The sequence below is a fragment of the Hippichthys cyanospilos genome, chromosome 21 (genome assembly GCF_059441005.1).
Source record: "Hippichthys cyanospilos isolate Australia breed blue-spotted pipefish chromosome 21, RoL_Hcya_1.0, whole genome shotgun sequence".
NCBI classification, from domain to species: Eukaryota; Metazoa; Chordata; class Actinopteri; order Syngnathiformes; family Syngnathidae; genus Hippichthys; species Hippichthys cyanospilos.
In genome coordinates, this window is record NC_142389.1 from 239,381 (window position 1) to 261,224 (window position 21,844).

Here is a 21,844-nt window from a genome sequence, read left to right on the forward strand (position 1 = left end):
TGCGTCAAGCGTTTCTTGATGGCGTTTGCAGGTGATTCCAGCTGACCTGTACCGCCACTAAAGAAAAAAATTGCCCTTCCCTTATTCGGTTCGCTGAACCTCTCTAGCTATAGCCCCCCCCCCCCCCCCCCGTTCCTCTCTACATCAAAAGAGTAAAGTTTCATCCCAGTCGCAAAAGAAAAGAAAAAAACTCCGCCCCGATTCGGTTGGGGGCGGTAGTGCGTCATCGCCTCGTTTGCCCAACGCCATGTTGCTTCCTAAAGACGGCGAAGAAGGCGGCCGAGAGGATTCACGTGCGACTTGCGCCATGGAGGACGATGCGGCGACGCTTCCAGAAAGGGGCCTGAAGAAGAAGGGCAAAAGCAAGCGGGCCGACGAACGCGACGAGGTGACGCGCCGGTTTAAGCCGAATCGCAATGTCGAGCGAGCCAACCGTTAGCACGCTTCGGACGTTGACCGAGCGGAGAGGCTCGCCTGAGCCGCGCTCGGGCCTCACGCGGCTTTTACAGTCTTGCGCTCAAATCGAGCACCTTCGCGTAGCATATGCCGTTTCCACATCACCCCTAACATGGAGTCTACGAAGGGCGAGATTGTCTGTCAGGTGACGTGCGCACCTCACGTTGCAGATTTTCAGCGTCAAAGATTTGGACCGAGGGGAGGAGGAAGAGGACGACGACGAATCAGGCAGCGAGGAGAGCGTTTTCTCTGGACTGGAGGACTCGGGGAGCGACGGCGAGGATGACGACCCCGACCGCGAGGGAGAAGTTGTTGAAACGCGGCAGGTACCGCGGTCGGTCGCGCTTCTCCTCGCGCCGTCCGTCCCGTCCCAACCCGCGGCGTCTTTTCCCCCGGCCGCACGCAGACGCAGACGCAGACGCAGACGGAGGCGGCGGACGTCGAAAAGCCGGACGAGTACGAGCGCGACTCGTCGGACGAAGAGGTGAGCGCTTGCGTCCCTCCCTCCCTTCCTCCCTCCCTCCCTTCCTCCGGCGAAGCCGCCCGCTCGCGGACCGATCGGGTCTTTTGTCTCACCAGGACATCCGCAACACGGTGGGGAACATCCCCATGGAGTGGTACAAAGACTTCCCTCACGTCGGCTACAACCTGGACGGAAAGAAAATCTACAAGCCCATCCGAAACAAGGACGAGCTGGACCAGTTCTTGGAGAAGATGGACAACCCCGACTACTGGTGAGTCGCTTAGGGTTCGGGTTAGCCGGAGCCGGCTAACGCGCGTTACGCGCAGGAGAACGGTTCGCGACAAGCAGACGGGGAGCGACGTGGTGCTGTCGGACGAGCAGGTGGACCTGGTCAAGCGCCTGCAGAGAGGACAGTTCGGGGACGCCGACTTTAAGGAGTACCAGGTCAGCTCCTGCCCTCCCCGCCCACCCTTCTCGGTCCGCGCGGGCCCGCGTTCGCCGTCCGGACCGGTCCCGGGGCCGGCCAACGATAGATTCGCTTTCTTTCTTTCGGCTTGTAATCATTTATGGGGGATTATTCTGATGCCGGGAATATTTTGCACACGTGATCTTTTTTTTCTGCCTTTTTTTAATTTAGCTATCGTACAGGCGCTCTCCCATTTCCATCGATGCCAGGACCTACCGCTGACCGCGTTTTTTGTCCGACAAAGACACCTATTTATTTGTAGAAGCGGGAAACACAGCCGCATCTTGTAATCCGGCAAGGCAAAACGCCGCTTCTGCATGTGAAGGAGCGGGTTGATCGTTAAAAGGTCCAAAAAGGATTCGGGTCGCCGATACCTCGGGGCGGGGCTAACGGGTTTGCCTCCCGCCCAGCCCTCGGTGGACTTCTTCAGCCGAGACGTGATGCTTCACCCCGTCAGCAACCGTCCGTCCGACAAGCGCAGCTTCATCCCCTCGCTGGTGGAGAAGGAGAAGGTGAGGCCGACGCGGGGGGGGGCCCCGCCCGGGGAGCCCGGCTAAAGGCCGCGCGGCGCTCCCAGGTCTCCAGGCTGGTCCACGCCATCAAGATGGGCTGGATCAAGCCTCGCCGCGCGCCGGACGACGGCCGGGGGCGCTACTACGACCTGTGGGGCAAGGAGGACTCCTCGCCGGCGGCCCGCCATCGGATGCACCTGCCCGCCCCCAAGATCCCGCTGCCCGGCCACCGCGAGTCCTACAACCCCCCGCCCGAGTACCTGCTGTCGGAAGAGGAGGTAGGCGCGCCCGCCCGCCCGCCCGCCGGCCGGCCCGTCGGCCCGCGAGCGGCGAGGCTTGATCCAGCCCATCTTGATGGCAGCGAGCGCTGTGGGAGCAGCAGGACCCGGCCGACAGGAAGCTGCCCTTCCTCCCCGCCAAGTTCTCCAGCCTCCGGCAGGTGCCGGCCTTCCCTCGTTTCATCCACGAGAGATTTGAGCGCTGCCTGGACCTTTACCTGTGCCCCCGCCAGAGGAAGATGAGGGTAAGGCCCCCGCCGTCCCGGGCGGGCGGCGCCGCCTCGCTGACGCCGGGCCCGTCTCTCCGCAGGTCAACGTGGACCCCGAGGATCTCATTCCCAAGCTTCCCAAACCCAAGGACCTGCAGCCCTTTCCCACCACGCAGTCGCTGGTGCGCCGGGGCGCCGACCGCGGGCGGGGGGGGGGTGCGCTCCCGACGCGCCATTCACGCATGATTCCGTGCCCAGGTTTACCGCGGTCACCGCGGCCTGGTCCGCTCCATCGACGTTTCTCCGTCGGGGCAGTGGCTGGCGTCGGGTGAGTGGCCGGCCGACGGCGCTTCTCCGCCCGGGCGCTCGCCCGTCCCTCGTCGGGAGGAAGGCTTTGAAGAAAAACTCGGCCCGCCGGCGCTCTTTCAGGGAGTGACGACGGCTCGGTCAGGTTCTGGGAGGTGGGTTCCTCCCGTTGCGTCAAGGCGGTCCAGGTGGGCGGAGCCGTCAAGAGCGTGTCCTGGAACCCCAACCCGAGCTTGTGTCTTCTGGCCGTGGCCCTGTAAGGACCCGTTTGCGCGGCGGCCCGCCTCGCCTCGCCTCGCCTCGCCCTCTGACCGGCTCTCCGTCGGCGGGCAGGGACGCGCTGGTGTTGCTGCTGGCGCCGGCGCTAGCGGATCGGGAGGCGGCCTCCGCCTCGGAACGCCTGCTGGCCGGCGGCCGGGAGGCGGAGCCGCCCGAGTCGGCGGGCCCCGCCGGCTGGAGCGACGCGGAAGGCGAGGAGCGCGGGCGGGGCGTGCGCCTGAAAATCCTACATCCCAAGGTGCGCCGGCCCATCCCGCGCCTCGGCGGGGGGTGGGCCCCTGACGCCCGGACCGTCCGCAGGCCGTCAAGCAGGTGACGTGGCACGCCAAAGGGGACTACCTGGCCTCGGTCATGCCGGACCACTCCGGCCACCTGCAGGTGTTGATCCACCAGCTCAGCACCCGGCGCAGCCAGAACCCGTTCAGGCGCAACAAAGGCCTGGTCCAGTGCGTGCGCTTCCACCCCATCCGGCCCTACTTCCTGGTGGCCACGCAGCGCAACGTGCGCATTTACAACCTGCTCAAGCAGGAGATGACCAAGAAGCTGCAGGCCAACTCCAAGTGGATTTCCAGCATGGCCGTCCACCCCGGAGGTGAGCCCCCCCCCCCCCCCCCCCCCCCCCCCTTTCCCGGCGGGCCGCGCCGCGCCGCGCCCCGCCCCGCCTGACCTCCGCGGGCCGCGCAGGCGATCACGTCATCTGCGGAAGTTACGACTGCCGGCTGGGCTGGTTTGACCTGGACCTCTCGGCCAAGCCCTACAAGATGCTGCGGTAGGTGGCGGCCGGCGAGGGCTCGCGCTGGGCCCGCCTCCCGCCCCGCCCCGCCCCCCGCTCACGCCCGCCCCCTCCGCAGGCACCACAAGAAAGCCGTGAGGGCCGTCGCCTATCACCGATCCTACCCGCTTTTCGCCTCGGCGTCCGACGACGGATCCGTCATCGTCTGCCACGGGACCGTTTACAAGTAAGCGCCGGCGCGTCCTTTGGCGAGGGGCGCGTCCTTTGGCGAGGGGCGCGCTAACGCCGCGCGTCTTCTTTCAGCGACCTGCTGCAGAACCCGCTCATCGTCCCGGTCAAGGTTCTGAAAGGTCACGTGGTCACGCACGATTTGGGGGTCCTGGATGTGGCCTTCCACCCCACGCAGCCTTGGGTGTTTTCGTCCGGCGCCGACGCCACCGTGCGCCTCTTCACCTAGCGCGCCTGCGTGCGATATCGCTTTCCCAATAAACGTTTGTTTTTTCACGCGATGCTTGGTTTTCTCTTTTCAAACATACGAGAGAATAAGCCATAGTCGAAAGGCCCGAGTCCAACTTTCCTGTCACGTGACTTAAGCACGGGGTGCCTTTTCGAAAAGTGACGCCTGTTTTATTTTGACGTTCGCAGCATTCATTTTGCACTTGCGCTTCCCTTTGTTTTTGTTTGCATTTCCGGTGTCGCGACGAGCATATCGGGTCGCTTAATTGAGAGTTTGCACACAGGCGAAGAGGCAAAAGGTGTGTTTTGCTTTTTACGTATACTTCATTTCATGTATATTCGGTTCTATACGTGGAACAATGTCTTTCTAAGTGTCTGTTCGTACGTGTTAAATTTGGTTTCGGCTCTCACCGTGATAATTATGGTGAGGACGCCATGAGTAAAAAAATAAGTACAAACGTCAACCTTGGTCGGGGGTTTCGCTACAACGGGTGCGCCTGACGTTTTTACTAATGAATTTTCTAAAGTTATATTTGCGGTGACAGCTGCGGTATCGAATCCCCCCCTAATCGAGGACGTACGTAGTCGGCGAATGGCCGCAGACGTTCCGGATAGAGCGGAAGGAAGAAAGTAGCTTCCGCCAAACGACTCTTCGCTCTAAAAGCTGCGTCGTTGACTCGCTCCTCCCCAAAGGGAAAAGTCTTCGCGCTCACAACAGTTCCACCTATTTGAAAGGATTCGCTTCTTTCTCCTACTTTTACAGGAATAGGGACTTGCGGACGTTATTGGGACTCGGGTCAACGCTTTTATGTCGACAGGTAATCGGATCCGCTGCGGAACCGTGCCTCTTTGACGGCGGTCCAAAATGACGGAAAGCAGAATCATACCGGGAAAGGAGGAGTGTGCATACAGCAGCTGTTACTGGTAACGGAAGAACGCGACGATCGACTTTTAATCAAGCGTTAACTTCCCGCGTTTCGTCTTTTGATCGAGTGCGAGTCGTCAACGGGTTTTCGATTTCCAACGGACGATGTGCAAAATCTAGCGACGTCGAGTGGTGGGCGATAACCTAGAATGCAAATTCGCCTTCTGGGCAAAAAAATAGCTTTACCGCATGGTTGTACAGTTTGTAAAAGTCGAATCCCTCACCTTGACGTCTTTCACTTTTTCCGCAAGGAATATCGAACGGGGAGAACTCGACGGATGTAGTGGAATCGTTGTGGCGGGCTTCTTGAAATACGGCGCACTCGCGCCACGACCCTTCGTTCGCCGGTAGATGGCCCAAAAAGCTACACGCCTACGGCATTTGGCTCATTTTCTTCCACGTTATTCTCGCGCCTTTTCAGCCAAGAGGTGGCACATCCCGTCTGGGTGGGTGAAATTTCAGCTTCTCGCTCGGCTTAGCGACGAGGGGACGCGCGGCGGGCCTATCGCGAGCGAATCGGAAGCACTCCTTTTCCTGTGCGTTTGCAGCGAAGAAAACGTGTGGCAACTTTGCGAGCTGGTCGGCCGGGAGAAAAGCGCGCCTCTCCAGGAACTCTTTGTGGTCTTCATCTCCAACGACAACAGAACGGTGAGCTCCCTCCCGGCGGCCCGCCGAGTCCGCCTTCAACGTCCGGCGGGTTTCTCCGCCAGGTGCCTCTGTGGAAGCAAAAGTCGTCCGGCGGAGAGCGGCCCGTGCTTTGGGTAGGCCGCCGCCGGCCCCCGCCGGTCGGGACCCGGTCCGCGCTCATTCCGGCGTCGCCCTCCGCGCAGGACTATCACGTGATCCTGCTCCGCGTGGCGGCCGGGTCGGAGGCGGCCGTTTACGACCTGGACTCGCTTCTGCCCTTTCCCTGCGGCTTGGGGGCTTACGCCGCGCGCGCCCTGCGCTCCGACGGCGACGTCCGGCCCGAGTACCGCAGGTGACCCGGGTCGACCGCCTTCCGCTTTGGGGAGGGCCTCTCCTTGAGCCCGCTGTCGACGTCGCGCAGGAAGTTGCGCGTGGTCCCCGCCGACTGCTTCCTGTCCCGCTTTGCCTCGGACCGCTCGCACATGAAGAACGCCGACGGGACCTGGAAGATGCCCCCCCCGCCCTACCCCGCGATCGCCACGGCGGGTCAGAGTCGACGGGTAGAAGATGGGCGCCGCGCGGCTGGGGTTGACCCTAACCCCGTCCGCGACCTCTTCTTCCGCAGACGCTCACATGAACTTGGATGACTTCATCTGCATGGAGCCCGCCCGGGGCTGGGGACACGTTTTCACTTTGGATGGCTTCCTGCGACGCTACCTCAAAGACGCGCCCTCGTCGCCGCAGTCGTCGCCGCAGTCGTAGCGCGCCCGCCCGCCCGCCCGTGCGTGTCTGGCTGCTCGTGATGTACGTGCGTTTATACTTTTAGCGCAATAAAACTCATTTGTTCACGTGGTGAGTCGCTGCAATTACGTGCCAGGAGGGAGAGGCTAAATTACAGCTACATAATAATAATATCCACGCACACGCTTGTCAACATAGTGGGCGTCTTTCCCAAGAGGGAACGAAAGAAAATAGAAACAATACTTTGGAATCGATCTTGCGATGTTTCCACATTTTGGACCTTGACGGAACCGATTGGAAGAAGCCATTTTCTTGTGAAAAACAATTCTCTTTAGTCACCCAAAGTAAAAGACTGTTACCGGTTGGGTTGTTAGTGGTCCATTAGCATCTTCGCATGTTTAGAAAAGCTCTCGAGTACGTTTAACAAAATTGGCAGCAAATGTCATTTTCAGGGTGGCCCCCCGGGCCAGAAGGTGGACAACCCTGGCCTAGAGCGTGTCAAAAATGTCTTTTACTTTTCACACTTGGGAACTCGACGTGAGCAAAACGCTCTAACTTTGCGGCGATACTCGCTTAAGAAAAAGAAAAGTCAAAAGGCATCTTGAGACGTTCGTTCAGTGTTGTTGTTTTTCTACCGTCGCGCTCCGGTGACGTCACTGGCAAGGCGGGGCTAGCTCGCGGCAAACAAACGACGGCTGCCGGCCGAGAGGGAGGAAGGGAGGAAAGCAGAGCGAGGGAGGCAGGCAGGCAGGCAGGCAGGCGCCGGTCGTCGTCGAACGTGGCGAAATGCGGGCGCCAGACGCCCGCCGTGCTCCGACGAAGCCTCGGCGCTGACGGAGGCGAACAAGAGGACGACGGTGCGCGGCCGCTCGCTAGCTCTCCGCGTTAGCATGCATGCTAATCGCCCTTGCCCGGGAGCATTGTGTACAAACAGACGTCGGTCCTACGCTAAATGTTGATTTTTTTCCTTTTATTTGTTTTGTTCGACAAACAGTCTGCGCTCGACAAAAATGACGGCGCGCCCCGCTTCGTCGGGCTAGCCAAAGCGAGCGAGCGCCCTCCGGCCAAGTAGCGCTTCTTTGTTTGCTTCGTGGCCTGGCCTGGCCTGGCCTGGCTAGCTTAGCCTAGCTTAGCCTAGCCTAGCCTAGTCGAGCCAGCGTCTCCATCCTCTGCCGCGCACGTTTGTGACCTTGGGCTCGTCGTCATGGACGCCATCGCCCCAGGCGTCTTCTTGCTCCTCTTAGCAGGTGAGTTGACTTCAAGCCAAGCCGACATTGCGCTCAAATTGTTCCCGCATCGATTCTCCAAAGTGAGGGCATCCCAACATGACGTTTACGCGTCCCGAAACTTAGAACGGAGCTTACGCGAGAAGCCCGAGGCAAGGTTTGATGAGTTTGGCCAATATATATAGCAAACTCATGGATTGCAGCGACGCCGTTCACGTGTATTGAGTGAAACGACCAAATTGTGTCGTCTTTTTCCCACCGGTATCGACGGGCCTCTGCATGGAAAGAAATCGGTCCACGGCGGAACAAATCTTTTGGGTATTTGCTGTTTTTCACTAGGCTTCTTCCGCGCCTCTATCCCCACAATCCATGCCAACGTCTGTCAACCGAAATCCATTGTTTGTCGCTTCGGCAAAGCGCCCGTCGTCACTCGGTTTTCCTGCCGCTTTGGCATTTTTATCTGAGGCGTGCCGATTGCGGCCCTATGACTGCCGCGCGTTAAACGAGCGGGCGTCCCGCGACGGGAGAGCAAAACCTTTTCCTCCGCGTCCTTTCACCGTCATCGAGTTGGCAACGAAACGAGCTCATTCGGGACGGCGACCGTTTGCGCAGGATGCGGCGCCGCTTCTCCGAAGATCGAAAACGTCTTGGTGTCGGGGATCTCCGACGGTGAGTGGCCCGGCGAGCGCGCGGCCCCGCGCCCTCGGATCCCGCCCTCACCCCGCGCCGCTTTCAGCGTGCGGCGACTCGTCGGAGCTGCTCCGGGCATCCGGCGGGGTCATCGCCAGTCCCGGTTGGCCCTTCCAGTACCCGGCCCGCCTCAACTGCAGCTGGAACATCCGAGGCCGGCCCGGGGAGCGGGTCACCATCAGGTCCGCCGCCGCCTCGCCCATCGGCCGGCCCGGCCCCGGCTGTAGGTTAACCCCCCATACCCCCCCCCCCCCCCCCCCCCCCCCCCCCCCCCCCCCCCGCAGCTTCCAGGACTTCGACCTGCAGGGCTCGCACCGCTGCTCGTCGGACTGGATGTCCATCAGCAACTACAAGAACCTGGAGGGTCTGCGAGTGTGCGGCTCCTCCCTGCCGCCGCCCTACATCTCTTCTCAGGACCACGTCTGGATCCGCTTCCGCTCCGACGACGCCCTGGCGGGGAAAGGCTTCCGGCTGTCCTACGTCACAGGTGAGCATTTCTGCCGTATGAAAAAGTGCGCGCGTGGAAAGCGGAGAGCTGCGATATCGGCAAATTGAGCTTTTCTTTGCCGAGGTATAGGGTTGACACTTTGCTTCTCGGCGGATCCTCGCGATGGCGCGATTTGGATTGAGACCGTGCTAATATACATAATATAACATAGCCAATGATAATCAGTGTCATTTATCAGCAGTAGGCCGCTACCCGCCCGCCGCCGGGCTCTCTTTTCTCATTTATTTCGAACGGAGTCCGCTCATGTTTCGCCGGCTCGCCAACCGGCTCGGGGGCGGCTTCGGCGGGTCATCAATCAGATGTGGAAAGCCAACCGGCGTCCTTTTTGTGGCCCGCTCGGGCGTCAGGGAAGCCGGACGCTTCCGGCTGCGACGCGGACCAGTTCCACTGCTCCAACGGCAAGTGCGTCCCCGAGTGGTGGCGCTGCAACTCCATGGACGAGTGCGGCGACAACTCGGACGAGGACGCGTGCGCGGACTCGCCCTTCTCCTTCCAGCCCTGCGGCCCGGACCAGTTCCCGTGCCTGTCGCGCTACACGCGGATCTACACCTGCCTGCCCCACAGCCTGCGCTGCGACGGCAGCATCGACTGCCAGGTGGGCCCCCGCCCGCCGCTCGCGACCCCCCGGCCCGGCCCGGCCCGGCCCGGCCCGGCCCGGCCCGGCCTCGGCCCTTCACCCGCCGCGTCTCTCAGGACCTGGGAGACGAGATGGACTGCGAAGTGCCCGCCTGCGGGGAATGGCTCAGGAACTTCTACGGCTCCTTCAGCTCTCCAAACTATCCCGACTTCTATCCGCCGGGCAGCAACTGCACCTGGCTGATCGACACCGGGGACCGCAGGAAGGTACGGGGCGGGAGCCGGCGGGCCCCTACCCCGCCCGCCTCAACCTTTTCGCCGGCGCGCAGGTCGTCCTGCGCTTCACGGATTTCAAGCTGGACGGCACGGGCTACGGCGACTACGTGAAGGTGTACGACGGTCTGGAGGAGAACCCCCGCCGCCTCCTCAGGGTCTTGACGGCTTTCGACTCCAGGGCGCCGGTCGCCGTGGCGTCGTCTTCGGGGCAGCTACGCGTCCATTTCTACGCCGACAAGATCAACGCCGCCAGGGGCTTCAACGTCACCTACCAGGTCGGCGCGGCGGCTCGCCGGCGGCGGGGCGGCGGCGGCGCTCTGACGACGCCGGCCCCCCTCCTCCTTCAGGTGGACGGCTTCTGCCTGCCCTGGGAGGTTCCCTGCGGGGGCAACTGGGGCTGCTACGCGGAGCGGCAGCGCTGCGACGGCTACTGGCACTGCCCCAACGGCCGCGACGAGGCCAACTGCTCGGCGTGCCGGGAGGACGAGTTCCCCTGCTCCCGAAACGGAGCCTGCTACCCTCGCTCGGACCGCTGCAACTACCAGAACCGCTGCCCCAACGGCTCCGACGAGAAGAACTGCTTGTTCTGTCAGCCCGGAAACTTCCACTGCAAGGTTTCCTCGCCGCCGCGTCCGATCGCGAGGCGTCGCCCGGGCGCCAACGCCGCGCTCTGCTTCGGTGCGCTCAGAACAACCGCTGCGTCTTCGAGTCGTGGGTGTGCGACGCCCAGGACGACTGCGGCGACGGCAGCGACGAGGAGAGCTGTCCCGTGGTGGTGCCCACCCGGGTGATCGCCGCCGCCGTCATCGGCAGCCTGGTGTGCGGCCTGCTGCTGGTCATCGCGCTGGGCTGCACCTGCAAACTCTACTCGCTGCGCGTGTTCGAGCGCAGGTGAGCGGCCCCGCGCGCCGCCCGCGCGCCTCCCCGCCGCCCGTGACCTCGCCGCCGCTCGCCGCAGGTCCTTTGAGACGCAGCTGTCCAGGGTGGAGGCGGAGCTGCTGAGGAGGGAAGCCCCGCCCTCCTACGGCCAGCTGATCGCTCAGGGCTTGATCCCGCCCGTGGAGGATTTCCCGGTATGCTCGGGGAGTCAGGTAAAGACGGCCGACGGACCCGTGCGGGTTTTTCGCCGCTTCGCACCCGTACGGCCCCCGACCCGTATTTCTTTGACTTTGACTACTTTGGCTTGAACTTGACGGGGGATCTCGGGCTCCTTTGTAAAATTCCGAGACGCGGTTCAGGGAGCGCCCGCGTCGGTCAGCGTAACCCGCCTGCGCTAAGAGTACGGCGAACGCCGAGGGCCACGGGATCGCGCCTCACTTTGTTTTTGTTGGGCCCCCAGGCCTCCGTTCTGGAGAACCTGCGCCTGGCGGTGCGTTCTCAGCTCGGCTTCACCTCGCTTCGCCTCCCTTCCGCCCGTCGCCGCGGCGACCTGTGGCGCGGCCTCTTCAACTTTTCCCGCTCGCGCCATTCGGGCTCTTTGGCCCTGGTCTCCGCCGATCTCGAGGACGGCGGCGGGACCGCCTCCGCTTCGGACCCGCCGTCTCCGGACTCGGACGACACGGACACGGAAAGCGAGAGGGGAAGGGAGCGCGGGGCCACGGGCGGTCCCGTCGTCCCCCTGCCGCACAAGGCCCCTCTTGCTGTTTCGGCGGAAGCGGCCGTGGCCCCGGCGGCTCCCGCCGGCGACCCGCCGCCCGCCCTCGGCCGGGCCCAAAACGCTCACGGCGAGGCCGCCTCGCCGACCGGCCTCGCGGAAACCGCCGACCCGGAGGCGGCGCGTCGCGGCGATTCGTCTCGGGCCCGGGCCACCGGGTCCTCTACCTTGCGCCGCCTGACCCAGAACCTGCAGCGCCTCGCCAAGAACCTCGTGACGGCCGGCCGCCGGAGCCGGACCGATCGCAGTCCGCCGCGCCAGCTAGATGCGAGAAGGGGCGGGGCGGAGTTCGCCGAGCGGCGGGGGAGCGGCGACGAAGACGAAGACGTGGAGCTTTTGATCCCGGATTCGGACCCGTCCCCGGCCTCCGACGAGGTCCGCCGCCCGCTCCTGGAAGCCCGCCCCTCGCCCGCCGCGGCGCAGGCGGCGCGGCGCCCGGGCCGGGACGGACCCTGCGAACGCTGCGGCAAAGTTCACACCGCGCGGATCCCGGACGCGTGCCTGGACGTCGGAGGCAAGACGGAGAGCAGCGACGACGAGTTGCTCCAGCTGTGCTAGCGAGCCCAAGGCTAAGCCGGCGTCGGCGCCGCATCGGGCCGGCGACCGCCCGCGCCGCCCGGAGGCCGCCCGTCGCCGCCGAGCGCGACGCGGCAGACTTCCTTGGTGTCGGACGGCCGTTCCTCGTCCGCCGGCGGGTCCGGGATCGGGTGCCCCGCGGGATCCGAGGGACCCCGATCGCAAGGGCCCGTGTTTGGGGGGGGCTAAATCCGAGCGTTTGTGTCCCTAAATGGCGTGGCTCGCGGCCGCCCTGCGGTTTGCCAACAAGACGTCCGGCAAATGTCTGCGTCCAAAAAAAAGCGGCTCCGCCTCAGTATTTTTTGCGTTCCCGGTTTTAGGTATATTTATTCTTCCCGTTCTCCTAACTGTGCTGTTCTTTGACCCGCATGATGGTGTGGTGTTTTCCGCCTCGGTTTGTCCAAGTGAAATATTAAACCTTTTCAATTCCTCCTTTTTTGGGCTTTCTTCTTCAAACGTCGGAGCGGGATCAAAAAGCCCGTTTGTGCGGGCGGGCTCGGAACAGGCACGCCCGCCGCCCTCGTGAAGAGAAAGAGGATGCGTGTGTGTGTGGAGTTAGCCGGACCAAAAAAGGGTTAAGTCCCGTCTGAAGGTCGCAAGACACGGAAAAGCCACCCCACCCACTCGAGAACTTTGACCGCCACTTTATTGTCCTCGCTCGGCCCGTTTCCGCGACCGGGCGGGAAACGAATCCTGCGACCGCGGCAGAGGAGGCCTCGCTCGCGCCAGCTGCTGCTTCTACGGCGCGCCGCCGCCCTCCGTCTCTTTATTGGTCAGCGGGGCCAAAGCGGGGTCCACCAGGGAGGTGGCGGGAAACAGTTTGAACCAGCCGATCACCATGATGGACAGGTCCAAATCATCCAGGAGCACCTGCGCGGCGCCCATGAAGGATTTATGGTCCATCTTGCCGTAATCGCCCCACACGATGATCTGAGCGTTTGAGGGGCGCGGCGGCGTTAGTCCCGGCGCGAATGCGGCGGCCGGCGCGCGCTCAACGTGCTACCTGCAGGACTTTGCCCTCCGGGCTCTCTTCAAACTGCAGCTGTTGTTGATAAAGGGGATCCAGAGTCTTTCTGGCCAGGCGAGTTCTTCGCTTCAGCAAACATTTGCCGTTATCCATCAGGTAGACCTTCACGTACGCCGCTGGGCAGCAGAGGAAGCCGTCACAAAGGTTGAGCCCCGTCGCGCCCTCAACAAGTTTCCGCGGCCTTCCCGGCCCTCGCTACGCTTCCCTTCGCTCCCGGGAACTCGGCGTAACGAACCGGGGCGGGGGCTCCTCGCGGGAGCCGCTACCTTCGGGGACGCTCGCCGGCGCCGCGCCCCTTAAGATCTTGCCCCCGAAAGCTTCCCCGGCCTACCTAAAGTCCGTCCGGAACTACCCCGCGCCCGTCCGGACGAGGGAATTCACCTGGTGTGTTCTTGTTGCCTTGTTTACCCACAAGCCCCCTGGCCCGGATCACCTCCACGTCTAGGCGCTCCTTCCTGTAGACCATTCCGATCTGGATATCTCCTGAGCGGCACAACGGCGCTCGTCGGATTTTGCCTCGGCGCGATTATTCGGACCTTCTTTTGATCGGTCGGTCGGTACCCATGGCGGGCGTGGCTAACGTCTGCCTCCCCGCCAGCTGAGCGGGGCCCAAGCCGTCAAGGAAGCCAGTGAAGTGTTTGTCCGTGGCCAGCTTGACTCCCGGGAAGATCAGGCTGAAAGGAAAGCGCAACGTGAGCGGAATCTGCCGAAGCCGGCGCCGCAAACGGGACGGCTCGTACGCGCCGGGCTTGGGGTCCTCGGCGTCGGGGTCGCGGCTCGGCTGTCGGGTGAAGCGGGACTTAAAGTCCACGGCCAGTCCGGTTTCCACGCTCCTTTGCACGGGAAGTCTCACCGCCTTCTTCTTCTTCTCTTCCTCTGGGGGGGGAGGGGGGGCGGGGCACACAACATTGCCGGACTCCATCCGCGGTCCGGCGGGACTCACCCTCCGGGTTGATCTGGGAGGCGCTTTGGCTTTTCTTTCCCAGTCCGACCAGCCCCATCACCCGAGCCCCCAAACTCGATCGCCGCTTCTTGTCGTCGTCGTCGTCGTCGTTACGGCTCAGGGAACAAATGTCGCCGCCCGCGCCGGCGGCTTTGGCGGCCGGAGCGGCGGCCGCCCTGCGGGGAAGGGGAAGGGGGGGGCGCGGCGAGCGGATCGTCGGATTTTCTAGGCAGGGAAGTCCAAACTTGTTGTCCGGAAGCCCCCTGACCCCGATTCAAACTGGCGCTAAGTTTAGCGAAGCCGGCGACGGCTTTGTCGCCACGCAGCGGAAGAATTTTGAGCTCTTCGTTTGAGCTCTTCCGTCATTGCCCGTCGGAGCTCGTGCGACAAAAGCTCCATTCCGACGGAACGGAGCGGATCCTCGGCGCCCCCGGCGCTTACTTTGATGACTCGGGCTCCTCTTCCTCGCCTTCCTCCAAAGATTCGCCGGTCGGCGGGGCGGCCCTCTCCGCCGATCCCGTCCCGGGGTCGTCCGTCGGAGCCCCCGGATCTCCCGGATCTCCCGGCCCCCGTCGAGCGTCCGTCCTACTGCCTCCGGCGAGGAGAGGGCGGGTTGAGGAAGTCGGCCGGAGACGGCGATGTCGGCGGCGCGCTCACCCGAGGCTTTGAAGGCAGTCCGGGAGCGCCGACTCGGCCGACAAGTGGCTCAGGTTGCTCGGGGACGACTTTAAGGACAGGCTGTCCCGCGTCTGCGCATCGGTCGACGGCTACATCGGTCGCTCGCTCGCTCGCTCGCGTCGCCCGCGACGCGCGCTCACCTTTTCGGGATCCTTCATGGCGCCTGCGGAGACGCCGAGAATACGCAAAACATCGCGGGACCGACCGGATGGAGCCGAGGACCTAATTTACAGCGGCCACAAAGTTAGATTTTTTTTCTTGCCAAAGACGGCGACGTACCGTTTTCTTCTTTGGTCTGCTGGTCCTCCCACGTGACCTCTGCGCCGCGCCGCGGCGAGAGAAAACGAGCAAAAATTGGACGGCGGGGATAGGCTTAAGAGGCGAGGCCGCACGGAGGCCGATCGCTGACCTTTCCTGCTGCCTCCGGGCGTGGCCGAGCGTCCCTCGGCCTCTGCGCGTGCCGGAAACTTGGCGTGAGCTCAACGCGGCGATCGACGAGCGCAACCTTAACCGGCACCCACCTGGAGTCTGAGGGGGCGGAGCCGGAGTACAGCCCGGCGCCGCGGGGGGCGAGGCTCGATCACACGCGAAGGGAGGCGGCGGACGGTCCCGCGGGGTTGTCAAGGGAGGAGCCGGGTCCCGGTGCGTCGACGCCCGATGACAAGCGGAACGGGTAGGAGCCGCGACAGGGGGGGGGTCGGCTTGGTTCGACAAGGTTGGGGGAGGAGCCGGATGGGTCTCGATGCCGGGAGGGGGAACGGCCGGGGTCGGCGGGGGAGTAGGAGAGGCGGGGGGGAGGGGCGCCTGGGGATGTGGCCCCCCAGTGGAAAGTGGAGCTTGTATTCTAATGAGCGGAGGGCATTGGGGGTTGCCGGGGGGAGGAGCCTGTCTTTGCGAGGGGGTCGGGGAGAGGCGAGCGGGCAGAACTGCGGGGCCGCTTGCTGGCGCTCTCGTGGGCGCGGCCCAAACTAACGGAATGCAAACAAAGAGCCGGCGCTTGAAAGCGTGGCGCAACTAGGTCGACGCGGCGCTCAGAAAAGAAGGAAGCGCCGTGAGTTACCGCGCGGCCGGAGCGCCTTTCTTACCCGTGTCCGCCGCGTCTCCGGGCGGGAGGGCGGGCAACCGGCGCCCTCGGCGGCCGCACTCGGGGCTTCCCGCGGGACTGGCGCGGAGCGGTCCGTCGTGCCGGCCGACCCTGTCGGAGGAGCGGCGTGAGACGGGCGGGACGCTCGCCGGCCCCGCCGTCGTTTGCGCCCTTCTCGTCTCTTTCCAGCTTTACTTTTTGGCCCGGTGGACCGGCGGAGGGCCGGCGGAGGGCCGGCGGAGGGCCGGCGGAGGGCCGGCGGAGGGCCGGCGGAGGGCCGGCGGAGGGCCGGCGGGCTCGTTTACCTCAGCAGCTCCTCGTCGAAGGCTTCTCCTTCCCAAGGGAAATCCGGGACCAAGTTCTGGCTGAGGGGCGGAAGAAGAGCTCGGAGCCTCCGCGGGACGCCCCCAAAAATTGGAACCCACCTGAAGTCTTCCGCGCTCCCGTGGGCCTTCTGGTTGAGCCAGGAAGCGTTGCAGAATCTTGCGGAGCAACTACGCAGATATTCGCTTTTAGGGTTAAAAGCACAAGGGAGTTTTGGCTCCCGGCGTGTTTGCGGTACCAGTCGTGGGAATCGAGGGAGATGGCCCCGGACCTCCTCCTCGATGAGCCCCTGCGTTAAAGCGCATGAGCTGCAGCGAGCCGCCCGACCGACGTTGACGTGCTTTCGCGCGGACTCCCGGTGCTCGGGGCGGAAGCCGCGTTGGAGGGAGCTCTTTCTTTTTCTTACTTGTCCGGGCTGCCGCGCCGCCCGCCGTCCGAATGAGCCCGCGTGATCTTGGCGCCTCGGAGGAGCCGCACGGCGTCGTCGCGGTAAAGCGGGTAAAGCGAGTGGCCGCTGCGGTCCGGGTCACAAAATCCACCCGCAAGTCAGGGGTGGCCCCGGGGCACGGGCCGTGGCCAAAGTCTACCTGCGGAACGGCGACGGGCACCCGCCCGGCACGGCGTCGCATCGCGATCCCGGGCGGGACGACGGGCCGCGTTCGGCGAGAGAGTGGGCCGAGCTACAGAGGCGTGGCGCGTTCCGCCCGGGGTCTAGCGGGGAAAAGGGAAAGGTGGCCACCGAACACGCCGTGAGGCGACGGCCACGCGCGGCGGGAATCCGAGGTCACCTGTTATCACCCCGATGCCGTCCTCGCAGTCGTAATCGGAAAAGTCCCCGTCGCTGAACCTGTGGAAACCTACGAGGGCGAGGGAAAGAACCTTTGACGCTTCCTTCACCCCTCTTCGAGGATCTTCCGTTTGACCGCGTTTTGACGTTGTTTCACGGGCGCCCGCAAAGGTTCCTCCTCCCCCATCCTCCACGGGACAGAAACTTCATAAACGAAAAGAATCCTCTGCTTTTCCCACTCCGAAGCCTCCGCCTAACGCGTTGCTCATTCGTCTACCTATTCCATGCGGTTTCGCCCGACGATCGGCGATACGACAACGATCGAGGAAGCCACCGGGCCCTCGGAACCGAGTCAGGGACGGCCCGATGCCGCGCTAAGGACGCACGCGGTCGCCGTACTCACACCGCAGCCTCCTGCCGGCGGGTCCGTGCGGCAGCGTTGGCCTCCGTGGGCCGGGAGAGGCGTTGACTCGCGGCAGGGAAGCAAAAGCGTTCCTGTGAAGTTTGAACCAGTGGGGCCGGTCGTCCATCGGCGCGCTCTTCTCCAGCCCGATCACAACCTGGACCACCACGGGAGCCGGAGGTCCTTCCAGGGTCCCCCTCCGGCGCCGGAGCCCACTTCGGCTACGCGTGGCCCGCCCTCACCTCTCCGAGGAACTGTCGCTCTTCTTCAGCGACCCCGGCCTGATCCCAGACCGTCAACTCCAACGCGCGCTCTCCGAAGTCTCGTTCGTGGACCGCGGAGTACATGAAGGTCTGGTTCCAGCGAGGTTCCGCCAACTTCTTCACGGTTTTCGTCCTCCGCTTACTCTTGGCGCTGAGGAGAAAAGCGCATTCCGCTGGACCGCTGAGCACGTTGCGTCCGCGACCCTCACACTTCTCCGGCGTCGCCCTAACCTTCGCTCGGGAAGCAAGTAGATTTCCACGTAGAGGTTTCGGGGCCGGCCGTCTACTCGGGCGGGAAGTTCCTTGGCGCCGAGGACGGTGACGATCATCTGACGGCCGACCTTATCGTACCATAGCTTCACCTGCGCGGGAAAGGCAAAAGTCTCGCTTATCGGCGCGCGGCTTCCTCCGAAGCGCGACCGTCCCGGAAGCGCACCCGGCGTTTGTGGCGGGATGCTTTGGAAACGTGGTGACTTGGTGAAGGTCTCGAACGGTCCACGCCACGTACGTCTCACTCACCTGAAGTCTGGGAAGCAAAACCCGCTCGCTCGCTGTCTGCAAACAGCTCGAGTGTTCATCCTGTAAGTCGCTGGTGGAGGGCGGCTGGCCGCGGGAGGAATCCGCAGCTCTGAAGGCAAAAAAAAACGCAGCCAGCTAACCGACGGCGCCGCGTTCCCAGCTCGGGGCTCACCTGATTGGTCGCGAGACCAACAGCTCCACCTGCGGCTCCGATTTGGACTCCGTAATGATGTTGTAAACCTGGTTGAAAGTGGCTCCTTGCAGAAGGTGCCCGTTCCACTCTACCACCTGATCACCTGAACCGCAGCGACGGCAAAACGGCCTGAGAGCGAGGAAGCGGGCGTTCTGGCTCGCTCGCCGCCGTTCCCGCTCGCCGCCGTTCCCGCTCGCCGCCGTTCCCGCTCGCCGCCGTTCCCGCTCGCCGGCCGTTCCCGTCGGGCGCCAGCGCAGCGGCTTGCGCCGGCGATGGCGGCGTCGCCTGACCTGGTCTGAGGTGGCCCACGGTGTCGGCCAGGCTTCCCCGTTTCACTTTAGTGATGAAGGCGCACAGATGACCGGATTCCGTCATTTTGCCGCCGACCACCTGCCGGGCCAAACAACGTCCCTCCCGTCAGAAAGTCCGAAGGGCGGCGGAAGGTTCGGGGAGAGGGACGCCCGGACGGGCGACGAGAGGAGCACGGGCCTTGAGTCCGAGCAGCGCGCCGGCGTCCGGGTGAACGGAGCCGTCCTTCGCGGTCTTGTTGAGCACGATTCGGCCGGTGAGACGCTCGCCGTCCGCGGACGGTTGCCATGACACCTGTGGCTGAAAAGTCAGCGTGGAGGCCGAATCTTCGCGACCGCGCGAGGGAGGAGGCGGCGCTCACCGCGGGCACGGCGGCGGGTTCATTGCGATCCCACCAATGGCCGCGGTCCATGTCGTCTCCTGGCGACCGGCCCGAAAGAAAGGCGGAAGATCAGACGGCGTCTTGCTTGACGCCTCGTCACGACGTGCCGCATTTATCAGCGGCGTCACGTAATGCGCGCACCAAGAACGGAACGAGCGTCCCGTCGGCGCTCGCAGCTCCCCCCCTTCGCCCGAGAGTCCGGCCGGAGGACCGGTCGAAACCCCCAACCTGTTAGCGCGGCCCGGGCCCCCGGCTTTCTCCCCGGCCTTCCCTCGGGATGCCCGATGGCGGCGACGGGTGGAGGACTCGCAGGTAGGCGGCCAGGTCCTTTCTATTCTGGCGTCTCCGTGGCGATCTGCGGGCACGCCGGCCGGCTAATCCGCCTCCCGCTCGCTTAATCCAATTGAACGAGAGCCGCGGCCCTGGCCGCCGGGGCCAAAAGGATGGCTTGCGGGCCCTCGGGACCGCTTTTCCGGGCCAGGCCGCCGGGGTCTGCGCCGCGCTCCCGTCCTTGACCCGACGGCCGCCTCCGCCCCGTCCCGCCGCCGAGCCCCGAGGGAAGCGCGGCGAGGCCCGGCCCGAGCCGACAGATCCGGGATCGGCGCAAGTAATCCGCTCTCCGAGCGGCGGTCCAATCGCAGCCCGGTCGGCGCGACGCTCCGTTTCCCTCGAGGCTTCCCCCGACCGCGACAAACGGACTCCGCCCGCCCGAGCCACGTCCCGACATTCGGCTCGAGGTCGGGCTTCGCGACCTCGTCCGGGCCGGCCGCCGGCGCCCCCGCAAGCGCCCGGCCGCTCACCCGAACGCGGTCAGGAGCTCCTCCTCCGAAGCGCCGGGGCTAGCGACGGCGCCATGGGCCGATTCCCTCCTTTGGGCGGGGCTCCCGAAAAGGTCTCGGCGAGGGCCGGGAACGCGCCGGGGGGAGCGCGAGAGCAAACGGGCATCGGCGCGGAAGCGGAAGAGTCAGGTCCCGCCCGCTCGCCGCGCCGCTTCCGGTCTCGCCGTCGGCGGGGTCAGGCGGTCCGGCTTTGCCGCGGAGCGGTCAGAGATGAAGCTCCGCCCGCTCCCGCCGCCGGGCAACCGCAAGCGCACGTCGGCGCCGGGGCCGGCGACATCGTCAAGATCTCCGGTCGGTCGCCCCCTGACCCGTTTGTCTCGGCCGAGCGGCCCGCCTTCTTCCGGACGCGCGGAAGCGAGGGGCGCTTCTCGATGATCTCGCTCCTCCGCTCGCCCGCCGGCTTTGCGTCCGCAAGTTTCGCGGTGTCCTCGGGAGTACGCGGACACGGCGAAGGCGGCGACGACAACGGCGACGACGTCGGCCCCGCCCGCTCCCTCCCGCGGGCCAAGATCGAGCTCCGCCTCCTCGGGGTTTAGGTCTTACGGCTCGGAAGTGAGCCGGGAGGTGGCGCGGGAGCGCTCCAAATCGCCGGGATGTAGACGGACGACCTTGCCGGCGCCGCGTCTGTTAAAGTTTTTCTTGTCTTGGCGTTGGCGACATTTAGCGGGGCTAAGCCCCCGCCTGCCGCGGGATCCGAAAAGCTCTTGATCTTCTTAAAGTCTGCGTGCGCGTGCGTTGCGACGTCCAACGGCGTTTTGTGACAGCGCGGGCGTGGAAGGATTGTGGTCGTTTGTGTCATTTGCGGACATGGCGGCGCGGCGCCCTCGCAAGATGTTCACCGCGGGGAATTTGGGAGGCGCCGGGAAGGGGGCGTCCGCAGCCGTCTTGTCACGTGACTCGGAGCGCTCTAAGAGGATTATGGGTTTCCTTGTTGCGCTTTTGCGGGTGAGGGCGGATGAAGGCCGGCGCCCGCGCGCCGCTGCTGCTCCTGCTGCTGCTGCTAGCCGGAGCCTGTTTTCGGGAGGCCCGGTGCAGCCTGCCCGCGCCCGTGGAGGTAGGTGGGCCGCGCGGGGCCGCCCGCCATCTCGGCGGGTTGGATGAAACGCGCCTCCGCTGGACCGCGTCAGGTCGGCGCCGGGCGTCGGCCGTCGGACGCGGCGCCGGGTCAAGGCGACGCCGTTCGCCGGCTCCCCGGCCTTTGTCGCCGCCTGAGGAGGCGGCGCCTCAGCTACATGGTAAGCGTTTGTCGCCCGCTCGCCGGCGCTCTGTTAGCCTGGCGCGCGAGCCATTTGTGCGCAGTGTCACAAGGGGAACTTCTGCTGGACGGGGCGGAGCCACGGGACGGGCCGGAGCGGCCAGGTCTGCCGATGCCCCGGAGGGTCCGCGTGTCCACGCGTCTTCATTCGCAGCATCTGAGTGTCGACTCGACCCCTGGCGCCAGTCGTTCCTTCAGACTCGCGCAGGCCGGGATTGGGCCTTTGGGAGACTCGCCGCTCTGTCGTTTGAATGTATTGTCTTATCTAAAAGTTTTGCTTTCTTTGACAATGATGCAGTTAGACAACGTTGAATGCTCGACACATATCGATTTGTTTTTCGGAAAATGCAAGATGCACTGGATTTTTATTTATTTGTATTTTTTTGCGGGGGTGTCAGCGTTTGAGACGATGAGGATGATATCGGGAAGATGACGTCACATTACCTAATAAAAACACGTTGAAATGACACTCTCGTACGAAATGGAATCGCGACAAGGTAAAGACAAATGATAATGAACGAGACGTCGCGTTTCGGAATACTGTAGCTATTCCGGTCATTGCGTTCTGGGTGCCTTTCAAAACAAAGCAGCGAGTGGCGACCACGCGGATTTATTAAAATCGCACACGACAACAACGGTGTATACGATGGATGAATGTAAAGTTGAAGGTGTATCATGCGGGTTCCTAACTTGTTTCCCGCCAAGTGACGGACTGCGAAATGAGGCGAGGCGGCGGAGGTTTTATCGCGAAGGGTTGCTCGCGGATATCCTGCCGCGGCCATCGAAGGAGACTCGCGGCTTATTGTGATCGGCTTCGTGTTGCGAATCCGCCCGACGAAGCGCCGGCGGACGTCGGCCCCTTACGCCGTTCGTTAGTTGAC

General features: G+C 64.1%; 5 protein-coding genes across 17 annotated transcripts; 4 read left to right on the forward strand and 1 right to left on the reverse strand.

Moving 5' to 3' along the window:
* The first annotated feature begins 3 nt into the window (after window positions 1-3).
* On the forward strand, window positions 4-4,211 carry bop1 (BOP1 ribosomal biogenesis factor). Of its 5 annotated transcripts, XM_088405730.1 has the most exons (17): window positions 4-31; window positions 264-388; window positions 627-782; window positions 857-940; window positions 1,036-1,190; window positions 1,246-1,363; window positions 1,796-1,897; window positions 1,963-2,175; window positions 2,259-2,420; window positions 2,486-2,566; window positions 2,643-2,712; window positions 2,814-2,946; window positions 3,024-3,207; window positions 3,270-3,561; window positions 3,654-3,738; window positions 3,821-3,928; window positions 4,006-4,211. In XM_088405730.1, exons 1-17 carry the CDS (start codon window positions 19-21, stop codon window positions 4,157-4,159), a joined length of 2,235 nt encoding a protein of 744 aa, XP_088261856.1. In that variant the 5' UTR covers window positions 4-18; the 3' UTR covers window positions 4,160-4,211. The 5 variants fall into 5 exon arrangements, with proteins under 5 accessions (XP_088261856.1, XP_088261855.1, XP_088261858.1 ...); XM_088405729.1 differs by lacking the exon at window positions 4-31 and having other exon boundaries at window positions 152-388; XM_088405732.1 differs by lacking the exon at window positions 4-31 and having other exon boundaries at window positions 153-388; window positions 863-940.
* A 164-nt stretch (window positions 4,212-4,375) lies between these two features.
* ntaq1 (N-terminal glutamine amidase 1) lies at window positions 4,376-6,558 on the forward strand. 7 transcript variants are annotated; one of them, XM_088405743.1, is made up of 7 exons: window positions 4,376-4,457; window positions 4,922-5,082; window positions 5,632-5,731; window positions 5,794-5,844; window positions 5,914-6,062; window positions 6,132-6,256; window positions 6,336-6,558. In XM_088405743.1, the coding sequence occupies exons 2-7, from the start codon at window positions 5,024-5,026 to the stop codon at window positions 6,470-6,472; spliced, it is 621 nt and encodes a 206-aa protein (XP_088261869.1). In that variant the 5' UTR covers window positions 4,376-4,457; window positions 4,922-5,023; the 3' UTR covers window positions 6,473-6,558. The 7 variants fall into 7 exon arrangements, with proteins under 7 accessions (XP_088261869.1, XP_088261870.1, XP_088261868.1 ...); XM_088405744.1 differs by having other exon boundaries at window positions 4,392-4,457; window positions 4,977-5,082; XM_088405742.1 differs by lacking the exon at window positions 4,922-5,082 and adding an exon at window positions 5,335-5,529 and having other exon boundaries at window positions 4,409-4,457.
* A 558-nt stretch (window positions 6,559-7,116) lies between these two features.
* On the forward strand, window positions 7,117-12,389 carry lrp12 (low density lipoprotein receptor-related protein 12). 3 transcript variants are annotated; one of them, XM_088405156.1, is made up of 11 exons: window positions 7,117-7,698; window positions 8,290-8,346; window positions 8,414-8,549; window positions 8,652-8,854; window positions 9,223-9,470; window positions 9,569-9,718; window positions 9,781-10,002; window positions 10,075-10,341; window positions 10,416-10,618; window positions 10,686-10,818; window positions 11,067-12,389. In XM_088405156.1, exons 1-11 carry the CDS (start codon window positions 7,656-7,658, stop codon window positions 11,937-11,939), a joined length of 2,535 nt encoding a protein of 844 aa, XP_088261282.1. In that variant the 5' UTR covers window positions 7,117-7,655; the 3' UTR covers window positions 11,940-12,389. The 3 variants fall into 3 exon arrangements, with proteins under 3 accessions (XP_088261282.1, XP_088261281.1, XP_088261280.1); XM_088405155.1 differs by having other exon boundaries at window positions 7,117-7,308; window positions 7,446-7,698; window positions 9,569-10,002; XM_088405154.1 differs by having other exon boundaries at window positions 9,569-10,002.
* A 197-nt stretch (window positions 12,390-12,586) lies between these two features.
* Window positions 12,587-20,778, reverse strand: LOC148405931 (regulating synaptic membrane exocytosis protein 2-like). Its single transcript, XM_088405152.1, has 28 exons — window positions 19,670-20,778; window positions 18,849-18,907; window positions 18,668-18,781; window positions 18,469-18,568; window positions 18,158-18,281; window positions 17,986-18,094; window positions 17,698-17,828; window positions 17,446-17,617; window positions 17,204-17,360; window positions 16,802-16,870; window positions 16,601-16,724; window positions 16,420-16,527; window positions 16,252-16,302; window positions 16,115-16,183; window positions 15,995-16,054; window positions 15,691-15,800; window positions 15,127-15,573; window positions 15,015-15,056; window positions 14,885-14,923; window positions 14,746-14,768; window positions 14,585-14,694; window positions 14,369-14,515; window positions 13,928-14,103; window positions 13,725-13,860; window positions 13,546-13,658; window positions 13,366-13,467; window positions 12,961-13,100; window positions 12,587-12,887 (listed from the first exon to the last, which is right to left on the reverse strand). The coding sequence occupies exons 2-28, from the start codon at window positions 18,897-18,899 to the stop codon at window positions 12,696-12,698; spliced, it is 3,216 nt and encodes a 1,071-aa protein (XP_088261278.1). The 5' UTR covers window positions 18,900-18,907; window positions 19,670-20,778; the 3' UTR covers window positions 12,587-12,695.
* LOC148405932 (uncharacterized) lies at window positions 20,622-21,430 on the forward strand. The gene is made up of 3 exons (XM_088405165.1): window positions 20,622-20,762; window positions 20,836-20,943; window positions 21,008-21,430. Exons 1-3 carry the CDS (start codon window positions 20,664-20,666, stop codon window positions 21,122-21,124), a joined length of 324 nt encoding a protein of 107 aa, XP_088261291.1. The 5' UTR covers window positions 20,622-20,663; the 3' UTR covers window positions 21,125-21,430.
* The last annotated feature ends 414 nt before the right edge of the window (window positions 21,431-21,844 follow it).

What these genes read in the sequence shown, in the direction of transcription:
- bop1 (XM_088405729.1), top strand. Translation starts at nt 248, where the DNA reads ATGTTGCTTCCTAAAGACGGCGAAGAAGGCGGCCGAGAGGATTCACGT. An exon ending in CCCGCCAGAGGAAGATGAGG is followed by an intron (nt 2,421 to 2,485) that starts GTAAGGCCCCCG and finishes GTCTCTCCGCAG; the next exon opens with GTCAACGTGGACCCCGAGGA. An exon ending in TGCCACGGGACCGTTTACAA is followed by an intron (nt 3,929 to 4,005) that starts GTAAGCGCCGGC and finishes GTCTTCTTTCAG; the next exon opens with CGACCTGCTGCAGAACCCGC.
- ntaq1 (XM_088405742.1), top strand. Translation starts at nt 5,435, where the DNA reads ATGGCCCAAAAAGCTACACGCCTACGGCATTTGGCTCATTTTCTTCCA. An exon ending in AGGTGGCACATCCCGTCTGG is followed by an intron (nt 5,530 to 5,631) that starts GTGGGTGAAATT and finishes GTGCGTTTGCAG; the next exon opens with CGAAGAAAACGTGTGGCAAC. An exon ending in CCCCGCGATCGCCACGGCGG is followed by an intron (nt 6,257 to 6,335) that starts GTCAGAGTCGAC and finishes CTTCTTCCGCAG; the next exon opens with ACGCTCACATGAACTTGGAT.
- lrp12 (XM_088405154.1), top strand. Translation starts at nt 8,291, where the DNA reads ATGCGGCGCCGCTTCTCCGAAGATCGAAAACGTCTTGGTGTCGGGGAT. An exon ending in GGTGTCGGGGATCTCCGACG is followed by an intron (nt 8,347 to 8,413) that starts GTGAGTGGCCCG and finishes CGCCGCTTTCAG; the next exon opens with CGTGCGGCGACTCGTCGGAG. An exon ending in CCGGAAACTTCCACTGCAAG is followed by an intron (nt 10,342 to 10,415) that starts GTTTCCTCGCCG and finishes CGGTGCGCTCAG; the next exon opens with AACAACCGCTGCGTCTTCGA.
- LOC148405931 (XM_088405152.1), bottom strand. Translation starts at nt 18,899, where the DNA reads ATGGACCGCGGCCATTGGTGGGATCGCAATGAACCCGCCGCCGTGCCC. An exon ending in GCGCGCTGCTCGGACTCAAG is followed by an intron (nt 18,569 to 18,667) that starts GCCCGTGCTCCT and finishes TTGGCCCGGCAG; the next exon opens with GTGGTCGGCGGCAAAATGAC. An exon ending in TCCCTCGATTCCCACGACTG is followed by an intron (nt 16,184 to 16,251) that starts GTACCGCAAACA and finishes ATATCTGCGTAG; the next exon opens with TTGCTCCGCAAGATTCTGCA.
- LOC148405932 (XM_088405165.1), top strand. Translation starts at nt 20,664, where the DNA reads ATGAAGGCCGGCGCCCGCGCGCCGCTGCTGCTCCTGCTGCTGCTGCTA. An exon ending in GCCTGCCCGCGCCCGTGGAG is followed by an intron (nt 20,763 to 20,835) that starts GTAGGTGGGCCG and finishes GGACCGCGTCAG; the next exon opens with GTCGGCGCCGGGCGTCGGCC. An exon ending in GGCGGCGCCTCAGCTACATG is followed by an intron (nt 20,944 to 21,007) that starts GTAAGCGTTTGT and finishes ATTTGTGCGCAG; the next exon opens with TGTCACAAGGGGAACTTCTG.